This window comes from Chrysoperla carnea, chromosome 1, assembly GCF_905475395.1.
Source record: "Chrysoperla carnea chromosome 1, inChrCarn1.1, whole genome shotgun sequence".
NCBI lineage: Eukaryota > Metazoa > Arthropoda > Insecta > Neuroptera > Chrysopidae > Chrysoperla > Chrysoperla carnea.
In genome coordinates, this window is record NC_058337.1 from 26911733 (window position 1) to 26925665 (window position 13933).

The 13933-nt window shown below is 30.3% G+C and overlaps 1 protein-coding gene across 1 annotated transcript in view; it reads right to left on the reverse strand.

The window, feature by feature from the left end:
- Nucleotides 1–542: 542 nt before the first annotated feature.
- The window catches only part of LOC123297066 (exocyst complex component 5-like), a 114095-nt gene continuing 100704 nt past the window's right edge, over nucleotides 543–13933 (reverse strand). Inside the window, exon 2 of the mRNA XM_044878798.1 lies at nucleotides 543–767. Within this exon, the coding sequence (XP_044734733.1) occupies nucleotides 543–767 (225 nt within the window). The remainder of the gene's footprint in view (nucleotides 768–13933) is intronic.

Here is a 13933-nt window from a genome sequence, read left to right on the forward strand (position 1 = left end):
AAAAACTGTCAATGAGTGTACAAAAAAATACATTGCAGCAAAGAAAAATTGTCTGGAAATTATAATAAAAATGATTTATAATAAAAATCAAGTAAAAACTACATACTATCCCGAATTAATTACTACGGAAGTTTCACTTGTACGTATATGTATATAGTTTTATGTATATGTAAATAATAATACGTACGAGTGAAACTTCCGTATGAAAATCAATTTTCATATTCAACCTCGCCTCTCCAAACATTTGAAATGACGGGAACTACTTTGAAATTCGAAAAGGAGGATTATTGTTGTGTAGTCACAGAATAAAATTCTAAATCATTAATTCTGGTTTTAGTTAGGTACCCTATTTTAAATTCACAGTTACTTTTTTAATATGAGCGCGTAAATTCTAGCAAAAAATTATACAGGAGATTAAAAAAGGACCTATACATGATCTCACTTTGAAGTTTTTACAAATTCTGTGTATAATTAATTATAAATTACATTGTTTTAAAAGTAATAAATTGGTTTGATTATAAATAAACCCATAGCGTATATGTTTACTCACCTGATATCCAACTCCCATTAAACGGTTTATTTGCAAGCCGTTGTAATTGTAATGTCTCTTGTAATGTTGGCCGACGACCTTTAACACGGGGACCCTCTTCAATTGGTGACACCAATACAATACTAAATACAATCATTCCCAGTACAGCGACAATTACTAACAATGCAATTAATATACCACGCCAATTACGTTCACTTGGTGTTGCTGCTATTAACTCCTGAAAGAAAACAAAGAACAGCTTATTAGCGGATTAATGTCACCAAAACCTAGTTGAAAGTTAACTTATATAAATTTAAATATTTGTAACTAAATCTACATAAATCTATGCTATTTGTATAAAGGTAAGCAATAATAGTTACTTTATCTTCGACATGTATAATATTTTTTATATTGTAAACTAAATTAGATTTTTTGGGAAAAATGTACATGAGAGGCAGCATAAAAAAACGGTCATATTTGATGAATTTTTTGGTTTCGACTTTGTTCTGCACTGCGTGGTAAATTTATAAATTTCAATATATACAGAGTGGTCCATTTTAATCTATGTACCTGAATATCTCGCCAGAGGCGCCACCTATTAAGAAATGACCAGAACAATAATTATAGAGTTTGACGGACATCATGTTCTGACATCAGATTTGTCCTAGTTCTTCGGGTTTCTTTAATAGCCAATTTAGATTCTGACGATTTTCGAAAAAATCTTATTCGATCTTTTACCGTTTATAATCTAAATTAAAACATTTTTTCGAAAAACGTTAGTTTTCGTCAAGTTTATCGATAATTGTAGGTTAAAATCATAGACACAGATAAATGTCCTCTATTTCCCTTGACAACTTTTGGCCAAAACATTTTTCGGTAGTAAGAGTGCTTCCTTTCTATACAAAAATTGTTAGTTTTTTATGAGATCAACTTTCTAATTTAAAGTGTTATTCAATCTAAGCAATCTCTGAAGAACTAGGTCCAATGTGATACCTTAACATAAGCCTCCCCTCCCCCATCATATTATACAATTTTTGCTGAGGTCATTTTAATAAGTGGCTCTTCTAATGAAATATTCAGAAGCCTGGACTAAAATGGCTAACCCTGTATATAATAATAGACCAATTAATAAAATCAGTAATAACTTTTAGAGAAAATTATTATCGAACAAGCGCAAAATCTCTTTTTGTTTGAATCATAAAATAAATTATGATTTATGTGTCCTAAATTTGTCCAGATAATCTGATTCAAATAACATATTAATCTTGTAACACTATATCAAAAATTTCTATATGAAAACAAAAAAAATTGTATCCAAAGAAACGGAATGATAAATCAACTATAATTTTTAAACACAAAAAGATTTATTCACCTCATTTGTTTTTTTATAGTAGAACATTTGTCGTCACATCATACAAATACAACATAAACACACAAACAATAGAGAAGGGAATCTTAGAAAAATGTCACCAGGAAACAAAGCTTTTGGATATATTTTTGTGAAGATTATGAATAGTCATAGTTAGTGTACCGGGTGATTTTTTAAGTTGGAGCAAAGTTTTTCCATAAACGGTAAAATACGGATATTTTTACTTTCGGAGGGAGTGAATAAATTTGTCTTGTTTTATTTTCTGATGATGCTTTCAGGAAACGATGATCAACTTTGTTTTATTGATAATTTAATTATTTATAGTTTATTCTTGAAATACCCTGTATAAACTGTGTTGATTACTCTGTCACATTACACATACATACATGTTACACATATATAAATGATATACCCATATAATACATGCTATACGGGTAAACATTGATGTTTACGAAAAATTGTTTCAAACAAAAGTTGTTTATTTTTTTATAAGAAATATATTTTACATTTAAAATTTTGTTCTATCTCTAACGGTTTACAAGATGGGTTCTACGGACCCAAGACACAATTGACCTATATTGCTCGACCTCACTTTTTACGTTTTTAGTATGCTATAAAAATTTCAGCTTGATATCGCTGTTCGTTTTTGAGTTATCGTGATGACAACCGGAAATGGACTAATTAGGTAATTTTATGAACACCTATACCAAAATTTTGTTCATAACATCAATATTTTTAAGCGTTTCAAACTTGGGACTAAACTTAGTATGCCTTCGTATATTTCATATACATGGTATAAAAAACTGAAGTTATAGAACCTTTGGTCAAAAATTTTGTAGACAAAAACAACTTGGCGATAAAAAATAAGAATCTGTACCGAAAATTATTATTTTAAAAAGTTGAAAGTTAAAAATTTTTTGTTCGATTTTTTTTTACTTAAAAATATGTAAAATTATGTGCCAAAAATTGAGGCCTAAGAAAAAGCAGTCGAGTTTTTTGCGCCTAAGAACCAGAATCTACTACAAAAAATGTGTAGTTCCATTAAAAAAGTAAACCAAGTTCATCCCCTATTTGAACTGGAAGGCCCAAAGTAAGTCTGGACACATTATTTGATGTTCCATTCTATTTTTGAAACAAATTCGCGGGACAATTTAAAAACACACCTTGTATATGTATGTATGAGAAAAACAATTGAATGATTTATTATATCTATTTTGTTCAATTTTTGTTTTATTCAAACAAAAAAAGAGAAGCAGAAGAATAAAATCTACGACAAAAATTTATTGAAATAAGCTGTATGATATGAGATATAAAGACTTTAAAAAGAAAAGTCATGTTTATTTGCTTACAAAAAAATAATACTCATGTTTAAGAAATGTGAGCAAGTTTGAATTTACAAAAGGATGTCGCTCACAATACATTGATTGCATCTTATGTACTTATTCCTTGAATTCAGTAAAAAGTATATATGTAATGGTAAATTGAAACTTCTTGACCGTGTTTTAATATGTTTTCAGTACATAAATTTTTGGGACGAAGTCCATGAATTAATTGAATAAAGACAGAGCTAGAGCACTAGGTTGTAAATTTAAATGTTTTCGTGCGGTAGGTGCAAGACGGAGCTGGCGCCAGTTAGCTAATTTATCAATTTATTGAAAACTATTATGGCGTATAACGGGGCTTTATTACTTTCATATTATACCTATATATTAGTGGAGTATGCTCTTCTATTGAGTACGAAATACAATACATTTATTTGGAATTATTTTCTAGCCAATTAGTACTTACTACCACTTATCACATGCGCTAACGTCTTTCTTTTTAGTACAATGTAAACTATATACTTATTGTTCGAATCGGATCTTTAAGATCTTTGATTAAATATAAACGATAATTGACAAAAATTATTTTTAATTCGTAGCTTTACGGGCCTATTTCTGGATTCCTGGCGTTTCTAAACCTAAAATATATTGAAACATCTAAGGAAGGGGGAGGGTGAATTATGCAACGATTTAATATGCACGCTGAATATTCCAACATTCATATTCCGTATTTCACGATGCTAAAATCTCTCAATTCCAATGCTGTAATGGTAGATTTGATTGTCCCGAAATACGGAACATGAATTTTTGAAATTTACGACGGGAATATGCAATTCTTTGTAATGTGTATTATATGGTGTTCCTCGAGTGAATATTGTGTTAAAATTGCAATTTACAGTTTTAGAAACGGCTATACCTATCTAGATTTTTCTGAATTACGATATCAACCGATTTTTTGTTTTCCGGAAAGCCGCTTTTTTATATTATTTTTGAGTTTTTATTTATTTTTACAAGACTTATTGATTTACATTCTTTGATAAATTTAAAACTTGTCACAAAAATCATTTTTTTCTCTGATAAACTAAAAAACACAAAACAAAACTGTTTATGCACCCGGAATGCCACATTTTTAAAACCTTATATAATAATAAATAGTAAGATTATTACAAAAAAAATAAATTTCAGTCATTCGAACTTGAAGCGCATTTTCGTTGCTTGAAACGCCTGTTATACAATTTTAATAACTAGTGGTTGGTGAACCAGGATTTGATACATCTTAGCGAACTTTGTACTAGCCGGTCACTTTCCACAAAGGTGATAGCGCCAAATTGAAATCGAAAACCTAGTTTATCAACTTCAACTACTGAGATAATAAGGGCAGGGAAGCGAAATATGTGACATCTTTGTTTGTCTTTATTAAAGGTTGGGCTAGATACACCTTGGTTCATTTATAATAATAATAATAATAAGCCTATTATTGTCCCAATATTTGTTCAAATGCCTCCCCCTTTTGAGACCACTCTGCTCAATTATATGTAGTTTTATAAAGCCTTGACCTGCTGACGCGATCAGTTCGTTGCTCCAACGTTTGTACTGTCGACCTGATACATTTATCCGCCATCCAAATTATACATCGTTTAGCCTATTTATTCGCGGTTTGTCAAAAAATATGTTCCGTCCAACACCACTTCAAATCTCGAACACTCACCGCAACATCTCTGACTTTTCTTTTTTGTTTTATGCCCACGCAACGAACTCTCTGTTTAAGCTGAATTTTTAAAATGTTTCTTTCAATTTTACGTTGACATACTTATGCTTTTGACGTGCGGTAAGACGTACAATTTACTTTTCTATTTAAGTGGTAGGTCGCCTTTCATGATATCTTTTTGGTTTATTTACGTCGGGTTAAATTAATTAAATTATTTAAAAAATTAGTTTTCTTCAGATTGGTGCAACTTTTTTTAACGTAACTGTATTAAGATAGGAACAATATCGTTTGTCTACATCACGACATTGTATATATTACAGTTTTTTATATACGAAAAAACTTATTTCATTGAATTATATATTCTATATGATATTCATATGATATTTTCAGCTTAGTTTTCGGTATTCTGTATGAGAATTTCTATTACATTCGGGATATTACCAATATTGTAAAATTTTATTACGTTATACAATTTAAGAAAAAAAAAAGAAAGTTATCTCTGAGCAATGGTAGTAGTAAAGCAATTTACTGCAAATAAATTTAAGGAAATTTAAATATTATCAAGAAATTTCTACTCTTTTGCAGGGTGATCCAATTGATAGTAGTAGGACTTTATAAATGGTAGGTAACGTTAAAATAATTACATTAACAATTTATCAATACACTTATAACTTGGAAACGATATTTTCTAGATAGTGTTGAACTTGTCGAAAAAGGAATATTATTGTGAATATTGCCATAACGGCTGCTTAGCTTAGTTTGTACATCAGCAACATAAGTCAATTGGGACTTAGGTTCGTAGGATCCATCTTGTCAACTGTTAGAGATAGAACAAAAAGGTAAGTGTGAAAAATATTTCTTATAAAAACGTAAAGAACTTTTGTTTGAAACTTTTTTTTCGTAAAAATCACTGTTTGCACATGAGAGCTAAAATTATATTAGAAACATTATATTCTAGTATGTATAAAGGTATTGTATAAATTTTAAATTTATACTTTACATATAGTATGTATGTGTTTCTTTGTTTATCACTATATCCACTGAGCAAATACGAGGAAAGATACTCTTACTATTTGTGTGTAAGAGCGGCTATCTTTCTTTGCACACATGGTATTTCTATATTCTTTCATGGTATTTCAACAATTAACTCAGTCAATTGTTTGTTTTCACTTGTTTAAATGTATACTAAATACAATAAGGAATAAATATTTCCAAATGAATAGTATTTTATTATCAAGAGTAAACCAAACCGATTAAGAATGGGATAGAAATTCATTTAAATAATTGCTTTTGCTGGATTTTCACTAGCCCATTGTAAGCACCTAACTATTGGTACATGTTTGAGTCTCTGTATAGTATAAATACTATCAAAGATTTTGTATTATATAAACACGTATTTCGATTACCATGTAGTCATTGTCAATATGAACTAGCTAATCGTAGTTAGTCTTATAATGGTTGTTATTTGTTGCTAATATTCGGTCTGCACAAGTTTGAGTTTAATATTTTTTACTTTAATAGCTTTCTGTAAAGACTTAATTATCTCTGGATGATTAACAGAACTTTTGTACTTGACCCACGATAAAACAATAAACCGACAAGTATTTTTTAATGTCACTTTTTTAATATTTTGATAAATGAAGTTTTATAGTGTAAGCATTTTTCAATACTTTCAATAAGAAGTTCTCTATATTTCACAACATTAACCGAGCGTTAATCGATTTTAATCACCGGTCGAGTTATAATACAAAATTTCTGTCTCTTACAAGCCGATCTTAGAGTTTTAAATGATGAAATAACAACTAATTCAAAATCGTACCAAAATATGTTGTTGTTTTATTTTTTTTTTTTGCTTTTGGAGATGCCACTGCCAATGATACAAACTGGTATGAAAACATTGGATTGTAAGTGCAGTTACGTATTTGAGGATTATACCAATTTTTTTAAAAAAAGTTTTAGCAATTATCTCTTAGGTTTTTACAATCCAAATAAAAAATACCTCGTGTTAATGCCTTGTACTGACCATGAAACGTAAAGATATGTTAAAAATTTCGATTTCAAAAATCGGACACATTCCAATAACTGAATAGGAAGTCGATGATGCTCTCTTAAGGATTTTCGATCTAAATCCATATTTGTAACTTAATTCATTAAGGCGCCATTGACTGAGAATAAAAAATGTATAAAATATACCTAGGTACTTCTCTACAAGCTCAAGAACACTTTTTTGTTTTCAACTCAATTTTCCCTTACTTCAAATTCAAATACATCTGGCTTACTTAATAAAGGTGCAACAAGCGTGGGGTGAGTTTGGTACCCTTGAGGTCCACACGAATTACTTCCCAGTTAATACTGCCAGTATAATTACTGGCATATAAAAAAGGTAAAAAAAAGGTATCTAAAAAATTATAAATAAATAAAAACTCTCGACCGAATGTTACGAAATCTTTTTCGGATCATATTGCCGTTAATTCGATTCGATCGACACCACAACGAAGTCGTTATCATTTTTTGTTCGCGCGATATCGATCAGGAAGAAAAGTTACCATGAACGTACGTGCGTACACACACACACACACATATACTTCTTCTCAAAATTGGTGTTAATGTCTTATTCTGATCATGAAACGTACACATATGTTGAAAATTTCAACTTCCTTTGCTATAAGTTAATAAAGGTATTTGTACAATTATCCTCCTAGACATTCGATGAATTTATTTTATGTTTATTTTTTCAATATTAAGTATACGAGTATATTAGCGAAAAGCTCGTTTACATTGGTTGACAAAATATTATTGATTTTAATATTATGATAGTGTAATTATAAAACCAATTCCTCACATTCCATTTGTGAAAATCATTGTCAAGTAGCGGAAATTATTAAATAATTCAAATCAGAACTAAATTTTGAGAAAATAAGTTAAAAATGAAAATAAATGTATCAGGCAAGTGTGTAAATATATAGTGTTTTTTTTCTTTATAAAGTATATTTGAATTCGTTGTAAAACTTTTCTTTTGAAAAACTTACCCAATAAAAAAAACATTAAAAACAAATAAACATCACATTACGGAAAAATTATTACTTGAATTGTTTGTTTTATTTAACATTCCGTAAATAAATTTGAACTACCATTAAACCTGGTTAACTACGATTGCAAGGAGCCTTTTTGAGTCATGACTGCAAGAGCGTTAAGAAATTGTATGTTATAAATTTGTCTGGAACTTAATAGCGTTTTGCTTTTGGATTATGCCGGTTTATATTTATACGATTCAAATAACGCGTTTTTGAGAATATACCCCAATATTTCGCTAAAGCACTTTTTCACATTAAATTTCCACGTGCTCGTTATTATGTTTTTACATTAAATTTCGACGTGCTCTTTACTATGCTTTACTGTTCAAATTATGCAAACTTAATTTACCTGTATTCGCATGCATAAATTGAGTTCTCAGTTCAGGGAATTTTGATCTTAATTTGTAGATTTTTGTCAAAATGATTATATCTTCGATTTGTGAATGCCAGTATTGGTTAATGGGCCCTAAAATTCTTCCAATGAGAGCAAAGACAAAACTGCTTTAGTCAGCCAAACAGCTAAAATTAATGTTTCATATTTTCCGCAGTTGTGAGCTTCATCCATTCGTAGACCATATGATCAGGCTATTTGTGTTATTTTGTATTATTAGGCTATACAAATTGTATTATTTAAAGGAACGCTATTTTTCATTAAAGAAACGCTCGATATTCAATGATAAAATGGGGAATGGAATTTTGATTTTAGTATATGAGAAAGCAATGCGTTAAAATAATACGTTAGTTCGAGGCGGAGCGGGGCTTACGATTAGTTAAATATTCTAACAACTTACATTTCGTGAAACATTTACGTGAGGAGAAAAGCGATTTGAAACTTTTAGTTCCAAGACTCATTCAACGATATATAACACTTATTCGTGCTTGTGATAAAATGTTTCATTTTTGTTCATCTCATAAATGATTTTTTAGGGTTTTTCATTTTTATTTCTATTCTTTAGCATAAATAATATTGAACTTTTCGCCAAGAAAACTTTAAATTATCATTATCAAGTTAATAAAGATAAAATATAAAAAGGAATTCACAGATTACAAACGTTATTAAGGTATAGAGTGATTCGTACTTATATTTAATTATTCTTCGGGTGTTTTCGTTTCTTTTTTAAAAAGTTTATTAAAACTGTGCATAACTTTCAAATTATTATTAAAAAAAAAAAACCTGATTACTTTTTCCGTTAGCATTATACTGGGGTCACTATTAAACTCTCAATTTGTCTTTATTATCAAATTTGCACATTAATTATCATTTAAAACGTACAGGTACAGTGTAGCAGATAATTTTGATTTCATTACGAGGTCGCGGTCTGATAATAATTTTCAAAAATAGGCACATCTCTATCTCTATCTCTATATATTATAAATGCCAAAGTAAGCATGTTTGTTTGTTACGCTTTCACGCTAAAACTAGCGAATGGTTTTTAATGAAACTGTACAGCAATATTGCTGATTTACCAGAATAACACATGAGATATAATTTTTAAAGATATATTAATAAAAAAATATAAAAAATTTAAAAATTAATTTAATTTGACATTACCATTATTTACAGATCTCTGTAAAAGTATTTATTCATTTGACATTACCATAAATTACAGATTTCTGTAAAAATAGTCAATATAAAATGTTTCACGGCCATTTTCTCTGATATACTCAATGAATAATTACTATTATACAAAAAATAGAAAACCATACATATATTTTACCTGCGTAGAACAATCCTTACCATTATTCCGAGTGTTATAGAAAGGGGATAAGCGAGAGTAATCTTTATTTATCAATCTTTACATTTAAATCCAGCGAAGCGGGTTTGTATCACTCAAAGTATGCATTTGAAAATAACATTTAAACATAGACTGTGGCAGAGGAAAAGAAAAACATTTTCTGTCTATATTTATCGATATCTGAACTATTTAGAGTAAAATAGCTTTTCCCTAAATCTAAGAAAATTAATTTACGTCTGACTGAATCAGATATCAATCAGTTCACACATAAACAGTCACAGGCTTACAATTTCAATCAAACGTTAAGTGTAACTGTCTTAAAGGAACTCGTTCATGCGATATAAAATTTGTAAATAAAAATTATATTAAAGTTAATTGATTGTAAAAATTAGTTGGGCATAAGTAAAATATAAACAATGATATTTACACTTTGGCAGGCAAAACAATATATAAATCACAGTAGTTATTGCACGGAAAATAATCTAAAACATTATTTAAGACGGTTCTATACACATTTTTCAATGAAATCATTATTTGATTGGCGTGAAACTTTATAATTTTTTTAAGACTCGTCTTAAACATTCGTTGGTGGAAAAAAATGTTATATAAAGAAAAGCGTTTTTCTAGATAAGAATGCTTAAAGTTACAATTGAATTTCAAGCTCTGCAATTATACCTTTTAATCTATCGATTTGAAATGTGGATATGTTTTAGGTACTCATATTCTATCTGCCCTTGTTACTTTTATTTTTCGAAAATCCTGTTAGTTTTCACAATTTTCATTGTTCACACTTAAGTACTTTTTCGTATTCCACTATATCTGGATGTGAACAATGAAAATTGGGGAAAATTAACAGAATTTTCGAAAAATAAAAGTATCCAAGGCAGGCAGGTTTATGGTAGGAGAAGGAGGATGAAAAATACTTTAAGACCTATTCTCATGCCTACTGAAAAGAATAAAAATTTCATAAAAATCGGTCAAGCCGTTTCAGAGAAGTTCAAACACAAACACCGTGACACGAGATTTTTATACATTAAAAAATTATAATAATTAAGTGAAAATTTGTACAAACTTCTAAGTAAAAAGATTTCAAAAATATATTTAAAAAAGAATACAAAGATGTTAATCTGTTGAATTAATGTTGGCCTATGTGTAATCTATTGGAGCTTAAGTTACTGCATCAAATAAATTTTATTTTCTCCACTTATCCAAATTTTTAAAGATTCAATCCTGTAAAAAATATATGAATCAAAATTTAAACATTGAGTGTATCTAATTTCTTTACCTCTCTTTAAATCCTATCCAATTTATTATTCTTCTTCTATTTAAAATTCCATGAAAAGTACTAAAAGTTTCGCTAATTTCGGTAGCAAGCACTCAAAGTGAAATTTGTTAAAATGAGTAAGAAACTTTTTTGGAAAATTTAAATATTTCTTAGCGTCAAACGTTTGCTTACACAGCATTTATCTCATTATTAAAACTCTAATTCTTCGAGTTGCTATTATAGTGCTAAGCTATACAATATCTTGAGGTATTATTTCTGGGTTGAGAAATATACCTAGACCTTACGGGTCAGATCTGAGAAATATACGTTACAGGTCAGATTATTGTCCCGGAGATTATATTTTCATAGTTCGTTGTTTATTTTATTTTTACTCAGCAAGAACCAAATAGTGTCCCGACTGTGTGTAAAAAATCACAGTCAATATGCTTATGATGTTGCTGATCTAAATATGCATTGATTTGTCAGCTCGGTTGTACTTCATTGTGTGCTAATTTATTGGCTGTTACAAGTATTCATTGGTTTGCTGATATTCGTAAGCAGCTAAATATTGACGCGGTCTTGTGTTTCGTGGATTTTGATGACTTGAGTGTTATTGGCTGGAATATTTCCCCCTCTATTTAATAATTTATTCTCCTTCTTTCTTGGTCGAATTTTATGTGTCCCAGCCCCTGGTGGCCGTTTTTTATGACTTGGTGGCCGTTGTTTCAATGTGCGCTGAGTTTTTCGCCGAGTTGTATACGGAGTAGTTGCCCGGGCCATAGGCTGTGTGTTACGGTTAGGTGATGGGCTGTATGGCCGTTGTTTCAAAGTGCGCTGAGTTATTCCTCGAGTTGTATTCTTAGTAGTTGCTCGGGTCATAGACTGAGTTCTTGGATGAACTTTGTAAACAGTTGTTGGATGTTTTTTGTGTTTAAATTTTGTTGTAGGAGTTGTTTTTGTAGTTGTTATTCGAAATCGAAACATTTCTTTAGTTTTATCCTCGATGCTATACATCATTGGAATCTCAATTGCTGGCAAAACATTTTTTGAACGCAATGTGTAATGTATTGTTTGTCGAAATACATGCTGGGTAATTGGTTTATAGGTGTACTTAGTTGTTGGCAGAACATATGAAGTCAGCGTGCTATGTATTGCTTGTGGAAATACATGTTGAGTAATTGGTTTATAGGTGTACTTAGTTGTCGGCAGAATTTCCGGTAGAGATGCGTACTGAGTGAGTGGTTTGAAGTTGTACATGGTTGATGGCAGGATTATCGGCAAAGGTGTAACCGAGAATGTGTATTTGGTAATGGGTTTGTTTGGATACTCAAAAATATGGTTGGTAGTGTAGTGTTTTGAAGGGATTTTATATTTTATAATTTGTGATACTACATTCTGAGTAAGTGGTTTGAAGTTGTACATAGTTGTGGGCAGGATTGTCGGAATTATTGTTAGTGTATTTTCAGAGATTAGGTTTTTGATGTTACGTGGGGTTGTTTTATGAAAGTACTGAAGATTGAGCATGTAAGTGTACACAGCTGTTGGCATGATTTTCGGTATGAATATAGACGAGATTGTGTTACTAAAGGTTTGAAGAAATGCATACTGAGAGATTGGCTTGTAGGTATATAAAGTTTTAGCGTCGTCAGGAATTGGTTTGTCAATGGAATCGGAAATTGTTTGGGAGGTGTACATGTACATGGGTTTTTCAGTGTACAGTGTTGTTGATTGGTTATTTTCCAGCGGTATTGGTGGGATAGTGAAAATGAAGAATTTCAAAGTTGCATGATGAGAGATTGTTACGGAGGTAAAGAGAGTTTCTGTTAGTTTTGTCGGCATAAATGTGACCTCAAATATATTTTGAGGGGTTGGTTTGGTGTAATTGTGAATTATATTTGGTTGGTAGTTGTATTGAATATTTTTTTGATAATTGTACTGTGGATTTGCTTGGTAATTGTTCTGCGAATTGGGTCGATTATTGTACTGAGGATTTTGTTGGAAATCTGGTCGGAAATTTTTTTGGGAATTTGGTCGAAAATAGTTTTGAGAATTTGGTCTGAAATTGTTTTGGAAATTTGGCCGATACATGATCTGAGGATTTGATTGAAAACTGTACGGAGGATTTAGTTGAAAATTGTTTTGGAAATTTGGTCGAAAATTGTTTTGAAAATTTGGTCGAAAATTGTTCTGGAAATTGGGTCGATAATTATTCTGAGGATTTGGTCGAAAATTGTTTTGGAAATTTGGTCGAAAATTGTTTTGGAAATTTGGTGGAAAATTATACATAGGATTTGGTCGGTTATTGTACTGACAATTTGGTCGAAAATTCTTATAGAGATTTGGTCGGAAATGGTTTTGGCAATTTGGTCTAAAATTATATTGAGGATGTGGGCGATTATTATACTGAGGATTTGGGTGGTAGATGAAGTTTGGATTTAATAAGTGCGGATATCGAGTCGGCCGCCAACTATTTTTCTTACACTTGGGACGTTTACAACGGCATGGCTGCTTTTTTTTAGTAGTGCTGCCATTTGTTATGCTATTGTTTATATAGCTTCTTGTATTTAATTGGTCATTTTGAATTAAAGATATGATGCTAGTATCTGTCTGAGTTTCCCTTGTTTGGTTAAACCGACCTGCAGCTACTCGAGGTTCGACATTCTCTATATACCATACAAATTTCTTGGTCTTTTGAGTAATATTCCCAAAATCATTAGCGGAAACAAAATCAGTAATAAAAATCTGTAAAAAGATATTTTATTCACTAAACTATCTTTGAATTATCAATCTTAATCATGAGATTAATATTTATAATTAAATCCCTGTCACCTATGTACCTCTCAACGTATGTACAGCAAAGTACAGTGAATTGTTTCGAGTACAACAATTTAGGAATTTTAATCGAATCTTTAATCAAAGAGAATTTAAAGT